General features: G+C 41.6%; 1 protein-coding gene across 2 annotated transcripts in view; it reads right to left on the reverse strand.

Moving 5' to 3' along the window:
* cdk17 (cyclin dependent kinase 17) overlaps nt 1-23,154 on the reverse strand; it is an 85,067-nt gene that overhangs the window by 46,417 nt on the left and 15,496 nt on the right. Inside the window, exon 2 of one of the 2 annotated variants that reach the window (XM_015352292.2) lies at nt 4,379-4,514. The exons of the other annotated variant lie outside the window; for it this stretch is intronic. Coding sequence (XP_015207778.2) covers nt 4,379-4,399 — 21 coding nt within the window. The 5' untranslated portion in view covers nt 4,400-4,514. The remainder of the gene's footprint in view (nt 1-4,378; nt 4,515-23,154) is intronic. 2 annotated transcript variants of the gene reach the window in all.

Raw genomic sequence — 23,154 nt, forward strand, 5'->3', positions numbered from 1 at the left:
TGCTTCTCTTATACAGGCTCTTCTGTCACACGTGAGTTCCTCTCCTCAAAAGGTGAACCGCTGCAGTAAAAGTGTCTGTGGCAAAAGAGTCGACATCTTACTAAGGACAGTAAACCTCACTTAAAAGGGCTTAAAATGTGTTTTAAACAGCATTTTGTTTTGCCTGAGGGAGGCCTCTGTAAATCCTGCTCTGGAAGTGCCTACACAGTTGACTGTCCTAGTTATTCAATGAAAGTATGTCACCAAATTCACACGTTCTTCACGTCACCATCACTGACATAGAGAGAAACCGCAAACAATTAGAAACTTGAAACAACCTAAAACTATTCAAAGGAAGTTGGATGAAACCAAGGCAGTGCATATGGGCTTATTTCAAACATCTAAAACACAGAATATACTGTACTCACTTCTTTGAGTAATATGAAAACTGTCACCCTGGTTATCAGATCTGAACTGATAAAGAACAATCTCCTTAAGAGGAAAACCCCTGCACTTTGAATGTTTTAAAGGGAGATTCCCTGGAAAAAGTCAACTCTAGTCAGCTGATGAAACGAACAAACTGTCTTTCTTACCTCTATAAATAGTCTTTGTCACTGAGGTCAGAGATGTATAAAGCCTGCCTTTATGTATTCAGTAGATTACAGCATGTCAACAACAAAACAGGAAGTAGTTTCTTCTTTAAAAGTAGCCACATATAGGGGGATGGGACTGCACAATCATTATAAACAGTGTCCAGACTACTATATAGTAAAGACTAAAGACAAGGGAAATATACTTTCTAAGATTGTTTAACATGATTTCTTAGATTGTGTAACATGTTTAACTGATATATACAGTAAATGTATATTTTTAAAATGGACTCCGAAACCTACAAGTATACTTCAAATTTGTCCATTTACACTGAACATGGCTTCTTTTAAAGTAAACTTAAAAACGTAAGAATTAGAAGATCAACCAAGTCACCTAAGGTAAAAAAAAAACAATGCTTTTTTAGATACTCTCTTGTGACTGTAGGCTATATTCGTACATCTTATGTTAGCATTCAACTATTTTTATGAGACTCCTCCGAGCTCAGTTTATAGATTCCAAAAAATAACATGAGGAACTTCTTTACCCAAAGCATTGCGGACGTACGGAATAAGCTACCCACCTACAGTATGATGTTGAAGCCAGTACCCTACTGTTATCTATTAACTGCCAAACAGGCTAGATAGGCTGAATGGCCTTGTCTGTTTTGGAACTGTCCTTACTGAAGTGTTATGAATTAACAACCTGAGGGGGGAAACAAAAAGTCTGAAAAAAGCCACCAAGACCATCTGGCTGCAAGTACAGTAACTACGGCCCCACAAGCCCTCTTCCTTTCTGCCTCGCTGGCAGAGCACCAAACAAGACGTGGCTCTAGGATGGTAAAGAGAACTGAAGCAGGTGCGAGCCCCCTCAGGGTCACCGGGGTAATGCCTTACTGCACATAATGGCTGAATCACAACGTCCCCCCCCCACCTGCAAAAAAAACCTGAAGCGGTGCACTTTCTGATTTTTCTTCCAAAACCCTGAGGTGAGAAATGACACTGCGCATTCTCTTTCTACAAATCGAAAGTTTAAAGCTGCTTGGCAACGTGACTGCAGTCCAAGATTAGGGGAATCGGAGCCGACCGTCAGATGAGATGGGGCAGCAGTGCCACCTACCAAAAAACCTGCAGCAGTGGCCACTCTTCAGCACCGGAAAGGAAGCGGGACAACAACTGAAAAGGGCCTTCCTTTTGCCTGTTCACACAAATCACACAGCTCGTTCCAACTGAAAGGCCCACTCTGCCACAGGGCACGGCTGGACCCTGCGCCTTTAGGAGCAGGAGATGCTCTTTTCAGCTTGGCTACAGCTACAGCTTACCGAGAGCATGGCTGCTTATCTATCTGAAGCTCCGACAGCTGGGCTGCGTAACACCCTGCTGCTGGCGAGAGAGAACCGGGAAGGTATGTGGACGAGAGTTTCAAGTAATGACTCCATTCCCCCCCCCCAATGTGAAAGTACGCTTTTTTCACCTTTTGGAGTGACGAGACTGAAGCTCTGCTCTAGCATCAGCCTGAAATCCAACTTTATTTTCATTCACAGGGTTCACCAGTGACAACCTTAACGTTTTTTTGTCCACTCATTTAATTATGAGCTATAACTACACTGAAAACACTGTGATCTGATGAATTAATTTAAAAAGTTAATAAACAGGGGGCAGCAGGCATGGGTTAGAATTCCAACACCTGTTAAGCACTGGGACTTGAACTGCCTGTGGAGCAAGACACCCAAGTCCAGCTAGCTGAATATATGCTTTTATAATCTACAGGTAAATGTCCTAGAGCTCTAAGCAACATGATTCTAATTACTAGATAAAATCTTCTTCGGTTCTGACAGTACACAATATCAGAAAGTTAACATTTGCGGCCTCTTTTCTACATGGTTAGCATTGCTGCGTCACGCAAAGTAAAAAAATAAATAAATTCTCCATTACTACAGGCATCACCATGACAATACGAGTTAAGGGTGGTCTCAAAGGCCAGAAGTGGTAGCCTCATCCAAAGCCCATGGATATGGATTACTCTACAGCTACAGGCACCTTGAATCAGGCACTGCTATTAAAAACAAAAATCGAACATCCTCTCTTTTGTTGTTTTGGACACGACGGGTATAAAATAAAGATGAAGCTCAGTCAACGGTACAAATTTAGCTGGAGAATTATTTAAAAGGTTCTTCCGCGGCACCACAGAAGAAGATGAATTGAAACAGAAGCACAGCCCCGCTCGATAATGAAAGAGCGAAGTAAGGAAGAGAATGTCCTTCCCAGCTTGCTTGCGAGAAGCCTGGCTTTATCGGGGCCTGCTCCTAGGCAGCAGACAAACCGCAGTCAAGACCCTCAGGCCATCTCTCAGGGGAGGGCAGACATCTGCACTTACTGCTCTTTCGTGGGTCGCCAGGCTTCATCGGTGGCGCATTTTTTTTTTTGTTCGAGACCCTCAGGGATTTGAAAGCAATACGTCAACATTCAAGTTCTTTCAAGGCTGTGCTTTAACAACACCTTTTTTCTTTTTTGCGAGGTAAAAGCAACCACACCTCATGAATCACTGTGGGGTACTGTTCAAAGCGGAAGGGGAGGTCTGGTAGTAATCTTGGACTCATTTCAAATGGCGCTGTCACCCTTCTCTTCCTAAGCCAACAACATCCATTTTCATTTCTACATACAGTTCATGCACCTACTGTATCCTCACAGTACAAGACATTCCTGCAAGACTGAACACCATCACGACCGCACAGCTTTAATTAAAAACCAGAAGAAAGCTGAAACCGCATCTGAAGGTGAACTTCAATGTATCAGCAACATCAATAGGGTTTGGACCAAAAACAGACAACAGAGTGTTGGTGAGCCAGGATCAAAAGTATAAATCCACAAAGACAACCATTTGCATTTCACAGGTACAATGTTTTAAGAACAAAAACAAGCCATGGCACTAGGGCCCGGGCTGTACAAAACCAGCCCTCCAGCTCTGAATTGTACTCTGCACTTCGCTTGCAATTATCAGATCAGAGTGGTCAGAAAATATCAGCCATTTCTGACTCGGCTGAACGTTTTGTCTATTTTAAAAGTCATTTTGTTTTTTGGCTGCTCTTTCAGCTGAAGTCATGAGAAACCTGGTCAGATTTCCTTCACCCGTCAAACACTCGACAGGCTGACATCATCTCCAGGAGCACGCTCCCATCATTCCACTTGGCTCACAAGGGGAGAATACATGCCTGGATACCGTACAGTAAAACAATGTCCAAATGGTGCTAGTGTAAAGAATACGCACTGAATGCATGTGTGTGAAGCAGAACAATAGCTTTGTGTTTGTCTGAGGAGCATGAAATTCCCACATTTACTCTACAGGGAGTCATTCTAAGCTTTCTGTCCAATTCAGCAGTTTTTGCCAAAGCAGAAAACAAGCAGCATCACCTCCCACATTTAAATAAGAGCATTTACTCCTGTGAAAATCAGCATTAGAGCTGCTTGCATGTTCATAAGGACCCAGTATTTCTAGGGTTTTCATTACAATGCAGGATTGATATTGACAGGGTTCATTTACCTCGAACCCTGCCTCTGAGTGAACAGTCAGGGGACTCGTCTCACTGGCAGTAGTGAAAGTTGGACACAGGGGGTCACAACTGGAAACATAAGGGGAATTCATTCAGGGCACAGAACATGAAACACGTCTTTACCCAAAGAGTAGAGGGTGTATGGAACAGGTTTCTCACTCTAGTGGTTAAGGCCCAAACTTTAGGCACATTTCAGAAACAAATGTTTAGAATCATTTAGTTACTGACCTACTAAAAGAAGCAAGAAGGGCAGAATGGTACCTTTGTGTTTGCAGCCTTCATTACGTGCTTGTGTAAATGCAGAACACCAGCACCCTGTGTTCTGTGGCACCACTGCACATCTTGCTCATCTGACACAGGGCATCAGGAGGGAGGAGAGAATACCAAACCGCACAGTCTGTCAAAACAGGATTTAGCAACTAGAGATGACCAGTGCGCAAGCATTTCACAAGCTGTTCCATTCTCGATGTCGAAGGCCGCGATAATCTCATGGGATTCGAATGGTTAAGGGGTTTTCTTGCACTGCCTGCAATAAGAAGGAGCGTAACAGACAAGGTGATACTCTGCTATTCTGGGATTTCATTACATAATACAGCTCAGTTGCCAGGGGCTCTCTTCCCCACACAGGTGCTGACAAACAAGTTTTCCCTCCCCGTAGACGGGATTTTTTTAAAGGTACAGCTGAGCCTGGAGCTCGGCGACCGCGGGAAATCCTGTAAAAAAGAGCAATAGTGTCTCCACTATTATCAGCCTGGCAATCCATGTTCAAAGAAAAAAAAAAGACTGAGAAGTAGCCATTTTACAGACACACACTCAAGTGATGGACAAGAACTAATTTGTAATTGGAATATAAATGGGGTTACGCACCATATAAAATGGGACCCCCTTTTTCATATGTTAACGTTAATTTTATAAAGCACAGAAGAGAGTGCCATCTAGAATATAGCGTGACATCTTTGCGACTCTCGTCTTAAAGAAAGCTCAATTGTATTGGGGTTTAAGATACGGGCGCTCTGAGTTAGAGAAAGCTGGTCAATCCAATATTCTTGAATTGCTAGAATAAAAAGTAACACCTAGAATGAGAGGGATGAAATAAGATACTGCAGAAACTGCCAGGCTTGCCTTTTCTTTCCCAATCGTCTCTTTTCAAACAATTTTTCATGTCATCCCAGGTGCTCTCTAGCACGTAACATGGTAAATCACAGGACTCACATTTTCATGGGTTTTCTAACCTGAAGAGCTTATTTTCATCACACATATTGCTTAGTTACTATGAGAACGACCCCTCGTGGAACTGCCCCACCGAGTCTTTTGCGTGACAAAATAATCAGTCCACAGCCTTTCCCAATTGGGCAATCTGGATCGTCGGTTCTGAAGAGCAGCCAATTAAGAGAACCACACTGGGGCAATGCAGCATACGGAACAAAGCTATTCTGCGGTTCCTTCAAATAATGCAAATCGATTAAACATTATAGAAAGAAAGTATTGCAGAACTCTCCAAAACTCCACTTCGAGGGGGGAGCAGAATCTCAAAACAATGAAATATACAGGTTCTGGTCAAAGTCCATTTCAACAACTTCCAAAAGACAAACTTCCTTTGTGTAGAACATCACATATTGTATATACTGGTTGTCCTACAAAAAACTCAAACTTTGACAGTAGGTTTCAGAGCTAGCTCCTGATCTAATTCACCTTGGTGATAACAAATATGAATGATCACAAATAAGAATGAATGGAGAAAGATATACCTCACCAAGTTTCTGTTAATGCCGATTTCACCATGGAGCTGGCATGGCATTTGCTCTGACCTTTATTTTAATCACTCCAGCTACACCTGTCTGAAAACAGAAAGAGCGTCTGTCTGCGATGTACATAGAGGCCATTCTGCAGTGAAGAGAGCAAAGCCAGCGCAGGAGAAAGGCAAGGGCCAATGAAAACAGTGCTCAAGCTGACAGCCAATGAACATGTGGGATGTAAGTTCACTGTATAGGCCTTTTGTAACCGCTCTCCTGCTTTTCTGTGTGCGGGGCTCCAGTGACCTCATTATCTCCTATTTTGCTTATTAATATTCCTGTGAGGCACAGCCTGGCCCGTGCCGGCAGACGTAGCAACTGGCAGACGGACGGTGCTTAATCTACTCAACCATCTCTATGCTTCTGTGTAGGAATTTTCCTTTTTGTACCTAAAACATAATTTCAAACTAAAACACGGCTGTATAAAAACAGGTTTTAAAAAATTAGACAGTGTCAGTAACACTATTATGACCTTGCAAGAAAGGAAACCTGCATCCTATTGAACCATAATTGCCTCTATTAGTGCTGATTTCACACAGTGCTTCGCTGTCTGGAATGTATCCCTCCCCCTGCTGAGCAAGGGACTGCTGTACCAGAAGAAAGCGCAGTGGTGTGGAGCTGAAGGTTGCACACCAAGATGGCCGAAGGACATTAGGAAGGTTTCAGTGACAGAAGGTAGGGACAGCCAAAGGGCCACGGTCATGTGAGCTCACACCACATCCTCCTGAAGAGGAACCCAACACCTGTGTGCTCCAGACAATGGAGGTCTGGTAGCCGAGAGCGCCTGCGTCATTCATGTTCAGTGTAACGGTGTGACCCCAGCTCAGCTCCTTCAAGGCAAGGCAACTACACTGCAGAGTATGTAAAAAAAAACCACCCATTTATCGTTGGCAAAGATGTGTGATCATTAAAACCAAAGCACCCTGTAAGCAAACCAGGGATGAGTTTCTAACGCACTTCTCCACTGATGGATTTTCAAAGAGCGCGGCAAACCAAAGAACCTGTATGGGAAAACAAAATCTCGTGGCCTACACTGCTTGCCCGCGTCGGCAAACATTTTCTTACACAGCCACCTGATCCTGCCAGACCCGCTCGTGACTGCTGGTGAGACGAGGAAGCCCAGGTACTGCTGTCACACCTGACCTGCACAGGAGAGCAGGAATGTGATGGGACGTGCCCCCTAGGTCACACACTTAACCCAAGGATGAAACGGCGCATCTGCTTCCCGAAAACAAAGCTAACGCAATCCTCTAGAGCTGAAGTATCTGGTGACAAGTGCTTCAGAAATACTGTACCTTATAAATTCAAACAATGTTTAGAAATGTTAGGATGAGGCTATTAACCTGCTTCAAGCATTGCTTAGCAAGCACACATTAGACATTTAAAGACTGACAATGACCTCCTCTTGTTTGCTTAACTACTCAGCATCAGTTTGACCTGCAAAAGAAACAAATTACCATCTCCATTTCAAAAGGCATCCACAGGGTTACATCATCCGCATTCAGATGGAATGAACAAAAAGATGCCTAGTGGCCTACCATATACATCTCAGAAGAGACAGTATGACAACATGTAACACAGCAGTTTAATTTTCTGAAACAACGCAAGAGTTCAAAGGCGTAAAAAAAAAAAAAGATGGTGACTGATGTCCAAGAAGCAAAGAATTCCCGTGACCCTCTGGCAGTTCCCCACGGTGAGACCCCTTGGATGGTAACTGAATCTGGTAAGTGACCACATTAATAACTGCGAAGGAGTGAGGTTCAGTAGCACGTGACAATGAACGAAGCTGACTCACCAGTCACAGAGTTATTTGCCTCACAGCTGCAGACAGGCTGTGCTATTATGTTACATATCCAAGTCTTTTTATTTCATTATATTACTGGATGAATGACTGGTGCTATGTGCTGTGGCAGGCGCAGCCTCCAGCACGTTACACAACAGAATGACAGAAAGCTCTCAGCACACATACTCGGTTCAAGAGTGCCGCTGCATTTGCAACCCCTACACAGCAAAGTCCCAAGGAAACTCCCTTTCCATGGGCGAAAAACAGCACCGAGGCTGACTAATTTGAGGCAAACTGATAAAACAAAGATCCGAAAAAGTATCAAATATTCATCTTATCACAGATTCAAACGCATTACAGGTTGTTGAACGACAAAACCAATGTGGCCTTTTGTTATCACAAGCAACCCGACAGGTTTGTCTGTTCACAGCTATGGACACAAAAAGATGTCCCCGTCTGATTGAAGCTCCGTTAGTAAGTAAGCAAATATTGCAATTGTGGTTAGGTCTTGAAACACACATAGAACTATTCATCTTAATTCCCTGGAACCCACTGCATGTCACTTTCTGCTTCAAAGAGATATTACTGTTGTGTATATTTACATTTATTAATGTTATGATCAGTTGCTTTAATTGTAAGATGTTAAAGAGCTGAAACGGTTTGATCAGCTGTTTTTTCAGCAGCCATGTCCCCTGCAGAGCAGATCCCAAGCATATTCTGTACAGTACAAATGCATGAGTGATGGGACTTTGCAACACACATACACGCTAACTATTCTGTTGGTCTGGCGTCCAGTGGTGGACCATAGTGAGAGCATTTTTAATCAACGAAATGCACTGCAAAACTGATATTACTGGACATGTGCTAGCTTGCCATTTGGCGGCACATACCAGGATCCTCTTACAGCATGATGCAGTCATCTCTTCTCAGGACAGCTATTTAATCCCAGTACATCCTGTTTCTCCGCAATGTCAACCTGACATAAGGACACCATGACACAGAGCCGCTCCTGCTTAAATAACCCCTGACCATGGAGTGCTCAAAGGCACAGCAGCGATGGTTATAATACCTACTGAACTCTTTAAATGGCCAGAATTCGATTAAGTGCACAGCAAAATATCAGGCCGGCAGTACTGTGGAGCAGTGGTTAGTGCTCTAATCTGACTAGAGATTCGTGGGTGCTGTTGTACCCCTGAGCAAGGCACTTCACTCAGATTGCTTTAGCAATGTCCTGCTGTCCAAATGACTTCTCTCCAAGTTTTAAAAGCAAAGAAATTGTGCTCAGAATCTGAAAGAAAAAACAAAACACTAACAGTTATTTGCAGCTCTCACCTCCAGGATGGGAGCTGAGAATAGAGCTGGGATTATTCTGCTGCTAAGGAAATGCAATGACGTTTTCTGCAGGAGCAAGACACAGCCAGCACACAGTGTTCAGTCAGGGAAGAGGCCATGTAATAACACAAACCACTCTGATGAACTGCTGCAGCTTAATCGTGTTTAATAAAACATTTTCACATGTGTGACTGTCATATTCAACAGCATAGCAGGTGTGCATATTTACTATTGGATGTGCTAAGAATGGTTTAAAAAAATCAATACTACCTCATTCAAATTAAAAGGATGGCATTTTGAAGTACAGAAAAGACATTTGGATCACATATTTCAACCAATTCCATTTACAAAAACGTTGAGAAAATATTAGCACAAATTTACTTACGCAAAACAAATTCATACTCGAATCTTAACTCCTTCCCCTTTTCACCAGCTTCCTTATAATTAACTCACAGATAATGTAAAAAAATACATAACACACTGGACTGTTGGTCTTTTTAATACCGTGTGATTTGTTTTATGCTACATGTATGAGTGATGTGTTTTTAATCCATCTTGAAGGATGTGATTTTGATGTACAGAGCAATACAAATGAAGTTCTTTATGGGGGAAAATAAAGTTCTTCTAAGTCTGAATCTAACCAAGAACCTGTATGTTTACAAAGACGTGAAGGAAACAAATGAGAAGAGGTTGTTTGGCCAATCTAGCCTGTTTGGTTTCCAAAAAATGTAACTAAAAACACGTTGTTCTGAGGTTTTCATTCACCTGTTGTTTGAAGAAAGAAGCAATGGCATCAGCTTCAATAACACGGCTGGGTAGCTTGTTCCTTATTTCCCCAAAACATTTGATCACCACAGTGCATCCTGTTCAGTAACATGCGTTTCCCCATCGTTTCTGCTTCATGTTTCACTGCTGACACAGAACAAATCCCCTGAGCTGATTTAAAAGGATTTTTAATACTTGAATAAAGTCCCCTTGTTCAAGACTAAAAACATTCAGCTCTTTGTAGGACCTTTCTTTCAACCAGGTACTGTAGACGACCACTCCTCTCTACTCTTATTCCAGAACAGCAATACATTTTTTGTAATCCAGTGGCCAAAACTGTAAACAATAATTTTAAAAGAGGAATTTCAAGTGCTTGTTATTAATCGTAAAATGTTATAGCCTTATAGTTCCCTACCTTGTTTAAAAGAACAATTGTTGCACAATTTCCTAATCTGTAGAAGGGGCGTCTACATACAGTAAGCACCGAACATTTATAAGCATCTTCTTCAAGCCCCGCATTTCTCTTCTTATTTACAGTTTATGTTTTAAACTTTGCTGCGTGTTATACCTCACCATCATCTACAGTTTCTAGACACGGATGTCAACTCATCTGGTATGGTTGGCTAGGTTTGATTTATTTCTACTTCAAGCAGACCTTACATACCATAATTCATCAACATTATAGGCACAACCATTACTTGCAGTGTTGTGCATTTTTACATTTATTTATTTGATTAGAAAATACTATTTATTGTATCACTAGACGCTTTAGCAAAGTGCACTCATTATCCTCCGTGTATGAGATGTTTTAGAGTATTATTAACCAGATTTTCTAATTATTTGAAATATCAAGTTTGTGATCATTGTAGCCTACTTAAATCATTTGTGTTGCAAAGAATATGTTGTTGAAACATCTCCTTCACTGACTGGTGCACATAAATGAACACTGTATACACCCACACCCTCCAATACAAACACCTGATTAACTGCACATGAACCTGCCCCACAAGAAAGCGGGGATTATGGTGCTTGTTTTTCCACGACAACAAAGTCACTTCCTCTGTGATCTCACTTACGTACTGATTTTATACGTCATGTCAGCAAAGCATGGTGCTAGCGCTTCATGCGTCACAAAAGCAAAGAAATGGAGGGAACAATTAAAAGAATCGGCTGCAAAAACACAGCGACAGAAAGAAAGATGTGAAAAAGACGAGTGCGTGAAGGATACTTGCGTGACTTTGAACTACAGCTAAGCTTTGCGCTAGTTCGCCATTTTTACACATTTGCCTTGTGAAGTACTGCAAATGTATTAGTATTCGAAAGGTTTAAATTCCTTAACACTGTAACAAAAAGAACAGAAGTAGTTCAATAAAAAAAAAATCTATCATTCAAGCTCATCTCCAGCTGTGCAGTGAAAGGTTTACAGCAAGGCTTGAGAATTTCACAGTGATAAACAACTGAAGTGGCAGGACAGACATGGGGGGTGACCCATGAAGGCCTAGTCAAACGAACCTCAGCTGGCCTTCACTGCCATTTGGCCACTGAACTCTCAACAGGATCCAGTGTTATGACAACTCCTGCCAGGGACTGCGATTAATTTCCGCTTGGAATTTGGAAGAGTTCGCTACATGTTCACCTCAGGCTGGACTCCAGCCCAGGCCATGCTAAAGGGAAGGGTGGCACATGCGTCATCATGAGTCAGAAGCTCCCACACTGGACTGGACTTGTCACACAGAAGGATACAAGTTCATTTGTGACTGAACTGAATCTGATGAGCCAGATTCAATCCAAGAAGAAGGGATTTGGCTAATTTATCCAAGAGTCTTATCCCTGGCATTTTCTTTTGGGGGGAAAAAGCAGGTTATGAGCCTCAACAACATCATCATGTTCCACCCTCTCACAATCTTCTGTGTTTTAAATGCATTTCCCCTTAGTTTAGTTTCTATGCACATTCCAGGCCATGTGGATGCCGGCATAGAATACAGAACTGGAATGGACAAAAACTTTTGAAACTTAAAAATAAAAACAGTTATTTATTGATTATTGATATCAACTAGTTCAACCTAATATTTTACAATGGAAATAAATATCAGCCTTCTCAAAAGAGCACAGAATGATTTCAAAACTCTACATATAGTAGCAGTGATTTACTCCTGACCCCCAGGTTATATCTTGTATTATGCAATGAACAAAAAAAAAAAAGATAAGAATTTGGCTGGATTTAAAACCAGAAACCCAGTCCTTCATAGGGTGTATTAGCCTGGAAGGATATGTCCTTAATCACCTTGCATCATCTTGGAAAGTATGAAGGCCTGGTTGAATTCATGGTAACAAACTAAAAAAAATGTTTTAAAGAAATTCTCTCTGGTGAGCTAGGACCAGGGTGTGAACAGTCTGCATTCGGTTTCTCCCCTACGGGAATACAGCGCTGAACCGGCAGGGTCTCAGTTAATACTTTTTAGGTTGTCTACCCAGGCCACAGGAGCTCATCTGGTTAATGGTGAGGCGTGGAATTCAAGCACAGGCTCCAGACTCGTTGACAATGATTTTATTCGTCCCTGGCAGGAGAGGGACGTAGGGGTTAATCTGGGTTTTCCACATCATCCCCAGCTTCTCCAACTGAGAGCACCAAACACACCCAGGCAAAGCGTTACAACTCTGATCCTATTATCTTCAACAGTCGCTTCTAAATGGCACGACTGCCTGCCGACTTTCAGCTCAGCTTCTCCCAGGACCTGAAGAGTTGGAGGTGTGGAATTTCACAGATAGCTCGGAAATACTTAACACGGCCATCACTTAAAGCAACAATTGTATTCTCAATCATGACTTTTCCTTTCTAGCACACGCATGCTTTTGGGAGCTTTGTCGCGAGATGTACTCATTTAACTTGCTATAATTCTTTAAGGTGAGCACTTCAGCGGCTGGAATTGCCAACGCTTACATCAACTCTAAATCATACATTTCTATAGAGGCCTTTCATGCCTGACATTTCAACTGATTTCAAACAGAGTTGATAACACTTTGCAGTCAAAATATCGAGCCAAGGGCGATTTCAAGAAGTAACACATGCACTGAATCCTGACAGGAGTGTAGTCCTTTGTGAACAGTCAACTCCTCAGCAGTCAGGATTCCCGTGGTGTCAGAAAGCCAGTTGAGACAGCTGCTGCTGTTGGGTCACCATTCTCTATGGTGGCTTTTCAATAGGCAAACCTATTCAAGGGGATATCCGCTGCTAACAAAGCTGGATTTATTAACTTAAGTGATTTTTATTAGGCTCCTACGATTTACGCCAAGGAATTAAAGGCATTTTCTTTTTCGCAAATCACTGACATATAGAAATGGTCTTTATTTTACATTTTTACTTACTAAGGTCAGATTTCAAATTTTACAAGGTGAAGGCATCTGCACCCTGACGCTACGGGAACCAAGATGAGTACAGTACACATACTAGAGCAGGTCATATAGATGTCTTGAACAGCAAAACAAGAAATACACAATCTTGCCATCCCCCACCACCTCCTTTTATCCCTGCGGTAAAAATGACTCTGCAAAATGTACCCAAAATCAAGTATTTTACATTAATCTTAAATGCTTGATATGCTCTTTTCCCTTCCAACTTGCAGCTCGCGTGACGGCACATAGGATGTCTGGACTTCTACAATGCAGTGTCACTAACAAAGACATCTTCATTTTCAGCATTTTCCAAATGTCTACCTCCTTTTGCACAGCAAAAGTACTCCACAATACACAAGTGTCATGGTGATGGAGCCATAGGGATATTGGGGTATGCTTGTGGTACTTGAGTGTAGAGCCAATTAGCCCAAAGTTTTTGAGAAAAGGGCCCCTGCCTCAGCACAAGAGAAGGTCAAAAGGAACAGATGAGCCATCCAACAGGATCAATCTCCAACCTGATTCCCGAGTGACCAAAGGATTGGTCAACAGCACTACTGAGAGACGCAAGGCTATATAGTTCACGTGTTTAAAAGACTCCTTAAATGAGCAAAACAGGAAACAACAGCAGTGCTTGCTCCATGCTGTCTTGGTATTGGAAGCTGTGCTCCTGATTAAAACAACCTAAGCAATTATTTTTATCTTCAGGGTAAAACAGAGGAGAGAGAAAAATGGCTCTAATGAAAAATACAAAGGCAGCTGAGGGCAATCAGTTTCTACTTGAATTTGAAATTCTAATGCCTTGCAGATGGCTGGGAATTGCTGACAGCTCTGTTTGGCAAGTGATGAAGTCTTCTTTGCTACAGATGTAGATAATGTGCTTCCTCGCGTTATCTCCTCACATGAAGAGCTGCAGCACTGGCTTAAACTGTGAGGCAGTGGTCAGTCACTCCTGGTCAACAGCCACTCAAAAACATTGAAAAGCCATTTGCTACAAGCAGCCTGGGAGGCAGTGAAAAGCCAGCTCACCAGCTCTGCAGACAAGCAAGAGGAAAGGAACAGGTCTGGAAAGCAAAACAAAATCAGCTTATGCATCAGAAAAGGTCCTGAAATATATTAATTTACAGACCTAGAACATAGAGAACAGAAACACAATCTGGATGGAATTCTAAAAGAATATCTGAGAACAAGAAAGATTATTAATTCTCTTTTGGAATCCAGTTCTGGGCTCTTAAAAAGCAGGCCTACTGTTTACTCTGATTTTTTTTTTTCAGTAATGTCTCTCCAGCAAAAAAAAACGGAGCTCGTGGGTTATTTTAACACTTGGAGCTAATTCAATCTCCTTGCAGATCTCCTGCCTTAACAATGATGCAGACTTCTTTCAGGGAGTTATTGTGGAGATTTGGATCAATAATTCAATGCCCTACTGAAGGAAAGGTGTTATAGTGTAAGCCACAAGCAACAACGCAGGAAATATGATGGATGACTAGGCAAAGGGTAATCTCTCAGAGGCTGGTACAATCTTTAAGCATCTTTAAGCAACAGCTAAAGACCTGCAGAAACAGCACATTGTTTACAGCCTACCGTGCCGGTTAAACATTTTTTACAGTTTCAAGATTCTCGTTTTTTTGGAAACACAATGGCTTGCAATTAATTGTTATCTGGGACCATGGAAAGAAGCTGTAATTGTGCTTTTTGACCTCGACCAGCTCCTGAGCTGACCTAACCCCGCTGGAGTGAGGCATTCAGACGAGCCATCTTATTCAGTAACTGATGCCTCCAGACAGCCACAGTAACCAGGGTGTGAAAATCAATCTCGCGTCAATGCCAAGCTGTGTGTGGCAGGCTCAGATCATGCTGCCAGCAGCAATAGATCTTATTTTTATTAATCTAGAGTGTGTGATATAAACATTCTGTCAGAACAGAATAAGGCCACCTGGAAGAAGCAAGCACAGAGACAGAATGAGAAATCAGCTTGGATCGATAATGCCGCTTCTTGTATTTGGCTTGTCAAGGAGGAGATGTTCCCATCCTCAGGCCTGTTCCTTTGTTGAGTTCCATCTTCTTTCTCTTTATTTTTTAAAGAAAATAATATACTACCGAATTTCACAACCTAATACTTTCTCCCATGAGTGCTCTGCAATAAAGTCCATAGACTTTGACATAATACTAAGACTACTTAATATCAAACCAAATGTATCATTATGGCAAATATATCAATAACAACCACCTTTCATTTAGTATAGTTTTATTGCTCCCAGTTCAGTTAGAAATAATGACACAAAATAAGATGAAACAGATTCTACTCCCCAAAAAGCTAGATGTGGTCAGGGCCTATCCAAAACTTTCAAATTCCTTCTAATGTTTCAGAAATGCACCTTGCAAGGATGAGGAAGCCCACTGACAATATATTTGCAAACTAGATTCCAAAATGAAGGCATGTGTGCAAAAATAAATTGCATGGTGTACTGTCAAAATCCTGTTATCTGTATGATCCTGCAAACTCATGAGATATTTCACTGTTATGTCTGAGTTATGGAAAATCATGTGAATAATTACAGAATTGTGTTATGCAATTATTGCCCTAAACTTGCTGATGGGATTATTACCATTTAAAGAAAAACAAAGACAGCATTACTAATCACAATTTGACCCAGGAGCCACTCTCTACATTATACAAAGTGTTTCGAAGAACAAAATGTAGTACTATACAGCACAGAACAGCAGGATCAGTAACATAACACTGCAGTGAACCGAAGGATAAAGCACTTCACTGTAATTGTAATTATGTATATCCACCTGGTAACGTTACTCCAGTGAAAGCCCTCCCTGATGTCAGTAATCTTCTAAATCCCTGCTAGAGCGGTGCAATTACATTTTCAAAGACTCTCAGAGTTGAACTCTGACCGGGTAATAGGAGAAATTACATTTTGTAAACAAGTACAGAGAAGTCATGCTTAAGTGATGGACTCAACTGAATTGCAAACAGGGCGATTCCAATGGTGAAATCTCAACGACAGTCTGTGGAAGCATACATTTGTCTTAAGGCTTCAATTCTCACGGGTATGCTCTGGAGAAGCAAGGTGAATTGAACAAAGAACTCTGAAGCAAAAATTAAATTGCCATGTATCATTTACTGTAAAATTATTCTAAAAACTACAATGCCATACTGTGGGGTGTTAGCAACTTGTAACTGCTTGGATTTTGACATTCACCATTTTCCTGCTTTGTGTGTGATTGTGGGTATGTCCATTGTGGAAAAACCTCAGGTTCCAGTCTTCCTCTCAGCACTTCTAAAATAAGCCTGTAGCTAGGAATTTCCAAACTTGCATTGTGGCCCTCTCCACTGAAATTATCTGAATTCATTGACGATAATTATTGTCAGTATAGGCCTAGACAAGATCAGAGTGCAATCTTTCATTTCTCCCAAGTGCATCTTTTTGGAAAACACCTGAACATCGTGCTTACCACAAAAGATTGGAACGGACTTAAAACACCATTTAAAATAATCTGAATATTACTTTCAATCTCAATTAAAAGCCTAAGTGCAGTTCTTCATCTGCGTATAAATGTCTCTGTTCAGAGAGGTTCATACTAAGAACGGGTTGTATGCTTATAATCTTTTATACAACAAAAACGAAAGATTAAACAACTTTATTTTGTTGTATATTTAACATGCTCTTACAAAAAGCTTCAGAAGCCATCCTTCAGCTAATTCAAAGAAAGTAATTTTGTAGAATTTAAGAACTCTAAAAAAATATCCCCCAAACATAATAACTTTTGCACTAGCAGTATCACATGCTTATGAAGGCGCAGTGAAGTTCCTCAGAAGAATATGCATTTTTTTATGAATTCCCCCATGAAGAAAGGTGCTGCAGTATTTGCTCAGTTAAAAAAAAAAACTAGTCAACATTACAAAGTGTCATGAGATAAGACTTGCTGAGCTTCACTCTGCCTTTATAAAGTAAACTTTAGAAATTCCCTAAACTACATACTGTAATTTATAGCCACATCTTGTGACTTGGACATTTTTGTCCTTTCCATTTGTTCCTAAGACTTGCATTTTTAATGTTCTTTCCATTGAGCGCGCATAAAATGAAGAGATGTACTTGACACGTGTAATAAATCAGTAAACCAATTTCACACCTCAAAATGCATACAGGTATCAAGATGCATAAAATGCATATAGGTATCAAATGAAAATGTAGATAAAAATAGGTATCTCTTGGTAACACTGAAATAAACTTTGGACGAGGCCAAAAACGCCTTAATAAACACTACACAACATAATATAGCAACACACATCATCTTTCACAACCATTTCTGCAAAGATAACATTGCAGACATTGGGTTACTTATAACAGTTCATAATGAGGCAGTTTCAACCAAAACCTAAGAGCACAACTCCAGCTAGAGGAATGTCAGGTGAAAATGATGGACAGAGATGACAGGATACTGTTCAGCAACAGTGGTCCTGATATGTTTGAGTGAAATCTTATTTTACTCTGTGGCTGTTATACATGTTGTTTTGATGTGCTGTGTGGTGTTTATGAAGGAGTTATGACTGTTTTTATTCTAATTCAAGAAAAGACTAACCAGTATCCTGCATTTATGAGAATAACTCAGGTCTGAATTTTGCCATCTTCAGTCTGAACTTTTTCTTGATAGCGAGAGTCCAACAGCAGACATAAAACTCCCAGCCCTGTGTGCCTAAGAATGAGCTTGATCATTCATTTACAGCAATGATTCATGATATATTATTCAGGAAATCTACTTTTTTAAATTATATATTTAATTTTAATTTAGAATAGTCAATTATTTTATCAACTTTACTCATCTGTAAACCCAACACTCTTACGTAATGGGTAGTTTTGCTTCATTAGTGGATATCCTTTTACATAACTTACAAAGGGTCATTTGTCCTAGAAAGCTAAGTAATATTATATAATCATTTTTATAACTGGCTTTTATGTTGGGGTTTTTTCTAGATAGAAAAAAAAAGATTATCAAAATCCTGGCCACAGAACCACTGGTTTACAGTAGCAGACTACAAAGAGAGAATGTATTCATCCATTTTCTTAACAGCTTTTATCCAATCCAGGATCATGGGGAAGACTGAGCTCAGAATCCCAGCAAGCAACAGGCACAATGCAGGATACACACTGGACACGCAGTCAGTCCATCGCAGGGCACACACAGACACAAAAAACAGACGGACTTAAACAATCTGTCCATTTTCCTAGAAGCCAATTAACCTACTAATAAGTGTTTGGACTGTGGGAGGAAAACGGGAGCACCTGGAGGACACCCACACAAACACGGGGAGAACATAAAACTCTACTTAGGGAGCACCCCAGAGCTGATTTTGTTAAAAACAAGTCTTTGGGAGTTAAAACTAGTCACTCTTAAAAATCCCCCAAAAAGCCATATGGCAATTGAAATACAGCAGAGGAGTATAAAGGAGAAAGAGTACAGTCAAGATTATTAATCATCACAAATCTCAATGCCGGCCTTTTCCATATGGACAGGTGGAACTGAACATTGCCAATTCCCAGCAATAGATACTCGTTCCCCCATACGCGACCGATTTAACACTGCTGCAGCAGGGCCTGGTAGCTGGGGAGACTCACACCTGGGGCTCACCCCCCAGCCCACAAGCTGAGGGTGCCACATAGCTGAGGAGCCTGTGAGACTGGAGAGCAGAGGTGGCAGTGGAAACGACAGGCTGCCATCTCTTGAGCACTGCCAGGGAGGCCACTGCCTAATGAGCAGTGAAAACACTACTGCAATATTGATGACTTACGCAGAGGCAACCGGCAACTAATGCCAGCGTCTCTGTCCTCACTCACAAGCCTGCTGTGAAAGGCCAAGTGCTGTCAAGAAGGTCTGATGACCCCAAGGAAAAGACTGAAGAGAAAAATCTGCATCTGCATCCCCCCCCACCCACCAAAAAAGCAACTTATTTCTTCCACAGTAATGCTACAGAAACTCGGGTCGTTCGCTTCAAGGTCGACCAGACGCGCTGTGAACAAGACTTACAACTGCCATTTCGTTTCTCTGGATCCCGTGAGGGCCATTGTGTGGGATCACCACAAACTCCTGACGCCCCGAAGAAAATTCGATTTTCCTCTGCTCAGACCTTTGAGTCCTGCCAAAAATACTACTATGGGGCAAGGACTGCCAGCAGTTTTAGCAGAAAAGGATAAAGTAACAGCAGGAAAGTGAAGCAGGCATGTCACTTGTGTTTAGCCCTTCTTCAATCACATTACAGAGTTAAAGTGGCACTGCGTTTCCACACAAACCAGTTACCTGAGCATTATTACACTTCAAACATAGAATAATTTGACATTGTTTAAATGAAACTGGACTGGTTTTGCTTCACTCCGCCCTGATTTTTCCTTCCCACATTCAGAATGTGCAGAAATATTTTGGGACCGTACAGTATATCTCAATACATCATCCATAGTGGTTTACAAACCCACTCGGCCACTTGATCAAACATTCATAGGACCTTATGAGCTCTATAGGGAAGAGGGTCAGGCTTTAGTCAATAGAGCCATTATGCAATGATAATTAATATCTAGTTGTCCTTAAGAATGCTTCAAAAATGCCAGGTTGTGGCTTTGTGAAAGTTTGGTTGTTTGAGGCCTCAAGGATTAGAAGACAGCGATAAGATGAAAGGTCTATCATTATCATCCAAAACCGAGCCATACAATTCAATCATACACCGTCAGCATTTTTAAGCAGCTTATGATCAGGCTGGGATGAAAATTCACCTGTTACTGACGGAAATTGTTGTGGAGTAAAAATATCAAATTCATCATGTTCATTTCATGTATAATTATACATACAGCAAATACTGTATATATGAATCTCACAACAAAGTAAAATCTTATTAACAGCCATCTTTTATTGCTTAATTTTTTGTAGCTCAAAGTAAGGCCCCGAGGATGACAGAACTCCATTCCTTTATTAGAGACACATCATATCAATTCTGGCCTATTATTTAAAAGGATCAGCAAAATACTGGATTGGAAAAAGGAGCCTGTGCAGCATGTGTCAGGAAATAAAAGGGATAAAGTCAAACCTGAGTTAAATCGCTGTGCTGGTACAACTGGTTGGGTACATAAACAGCGGTCCTTAAACCATTAGTGCCTTTAAACTACAAAGGCATTTGTCTGAACCATTATGAATCACTTCCACATCAAACCACCACAGATGTTTTCATGTTCGCAAAGACACCCATTCCCTCTGGTTCTGACTCATGTTCCATTGGAGGCTGGCCTCTCTCGAAAGGGACTGGAACAATCCGACCTCTGCCGCAGTTCAACTGGTCAGCGCAGTGATCCGGAAAATGACACTCGCTGATAACACCGGGGAAGAGGGAAGAGGGAAGAGGGAAGAGGGAAGAGGCCTGCAGTCCGGCAGCAGGCAGAGTCACAGCAGCTCAGAAGGGAACACGCCCTTTGCACCCACTGATCCCAAACTAAACCACAGGTCGCTCACCCGCCGAGATGAAAAGGCTGCACTTCCCTGCTCGGACTTCATAATGATGATGACGGGGTTCATGCCGAGTAACAATGCTCCAGGTTGTGTACAGCAAGGAGCAAAGCCACAGATCCTTCGAAAGGGCATGCCTATTTCAGGCTGCACTGAAAACAACCAGCCAAGCTTCAGCTGGGCAGCACAGCTATCATGCCTGTGAATAATCCAACAGCAGCTCTTTCAAGGATGGGCTTGGGGTCTGCATACGCCAGAACGAAGCAGAGAATGTACATGCATGGAGTGCCTGAAATAGTGCACGTCCAGATTAGATCATTCTAATAAATACATGCCAATGAGTGGATACCTCAAGGCACAACTGTCATCACAAGATGTTTCGAAGCCACCTTGGCCCTTGAACTTTTCTCATGAAAGTATGACTGAGTGTCTTTTCCTTGAAGACAGAGGTTAAAGACCCTCCCTCCCATTACCCTCCAGAGCTCCCGGAGAAAGACGGCTAGCTGGTGTACTCAAAGAGGAAAAAGCAGGAGGGAAAACCGGCACGAACTAAAATGACACAGTCTAGCCAGGGAGGTAAAGAGAACTTCATTACACCTGGTAAAGTGCCCCACATTTCACAAAAAGCTTTTTAAACCACTTGTATTACACCCTTGTTTTTACTTGCTGCAATTCTGAACTTTACTAGAGCATGTCTGTTTTAAAGTATGTGGGAAAGCAAGCCATCACTTCAAATTACTCTGCTGATGTCCGAGTGATATTCAGTAGTTTGGGTGGATAAACCCTAGTGATCAGTCAAGAGCCACCGCTGTAATAACATGTAGTTATTAAAACATTTTTCGACAGTTTGTGATAAAATCCAGTCCATTCCACACGCTATATGATTTACATACAGTAAATACAAAGAGTTCCTTAAACAGAAGGACATTGTGAGTGTGTGTGAGGAGGCAGGGCTTAAAACAGATTAAAGGAAAAACTTTGATTTATTTCCGGTTTGTATGAGGGAAAGAGTCAGAAGGACATGAGATTTTCTTATTTGTTTTTTTTTTATGCAGCTACACTCCCAGAGCACCGATCATCAGGGTAATGACTAGTTTTTATTTCCAGCTTTACTTTGTTCCATGCACTCTCATTACCATTACAAAGTGTGCCATTAACACACCGTTCACATCTATTTAAGCCAAAGAATCGGCATGATAGCCAGACACTTAAGACTGAATTGCTTTTCCAAATGTCAGAAAATGATCTAATTTGTGTTGAGCCCCTTTAACGCACAGGTGGCACACACTGCCCTCTTTATGTTGCACTTAAGCCTCCTCAATAGCACTCAGCTGAAGCAAGGAAACGGTAGTCAGACTTCACACTATGCCCAGTATGCCTTGGTAACCAAGACAAGATGCTGAATTTGGATATGAACAACCCTTAGGAAAAAGGCTGGGAAGCCGAAGAGGTTTCTGCACCTGACACAGCAGGAAAGCACGCCTTGGTGTGGTTCTCCATATATAACGGGAATGCCGAGTCAAATGCAAGGCATTAAAAAAAAGGCAGATGGATTTCAGACCAGCATCTGAGCAGCTGTCCCAACTGCACCGAGGGATGTGCACAAGATTAAGGCAGCAGTCCACTTTGCACAAGTTTTCAATGTTAAACACAGGAAAAATCAAAGTCGATAAAACTAGGTTTAAAACTAGCAATAACTAGAGCAGGAAAAAGAATTACAGCCATGATCTTTCATAAATTATGCAGCAATTGTTACTGGTTAAATTCACAGAACTCTCCCAAGGGTTGGAATTTTTTGTAAGCCTGCTTTAGGGACTCAGTGACATCCCTTGACAGGGGTGGCTGTTCTGTTGTGACCTGCAATCGAGATGTTTCTCGCTTGAAAAAGTCTTTTTTAACTGTTACATTGCAACAGTTATTTTTGAACCCAGAAATCGTCCTACATTTTTTTGTACGTACCAAGCTTTCGTTCCATGGTGTTTATGCTCATCTGCGGCATGCTCCATTTTCTAAATGTTATAAATAAAACAAATCTAGGTTGCTGTTAAAACTTTACTGAACACTATTGTGGAAACAAAATGAAGTGGTTCAGATGGTCACATCTGATATTTATATCTAAACAGCTGAATTTTTCTCACATGTACCAGAACAGATCCGTTTCCTTCTGAAGGCTCACCGGTTATGAGACGCCGATCTAGACACAGCTGATTTGGGACTGGGTCCCGTTGCAGTGGTTTCCCAGATGATGATAGGCCAGGGATGAGAGCTCAGTTTATCGGGCCAGAGATCACTGGGCTCCTTGACGACGTGAGGGCTCGAAGAGACGTCACCTGCGGGAAACGTCTCCATTTTGGTCCGCATTAACCTCCTGTAAATCGTCGCGGAGCATATAATGCTTCAATGCCACCAGCTGATGTATAACCTTCAACTCACAACTGGCAGTCAGCTGCAGCTAAGCAGGAATGCGACCAGTA

Source organism: Lepisosteus oculatus, chromosome 7 (assembly GCF_040954835.1).
Source record: "Lepisosteus oculatus isolate fLepOcu1 chromosome 7, fLepOcu1.hap2, whole genome shotgun sequence".
Classification (NCBI taxonomy): Eukaryota; Metazoa; Chordata; class Actinopteri; order Semionotiformes; family Lepisosteidae; genus Lepisosteus; species Lepisosteus oculatus.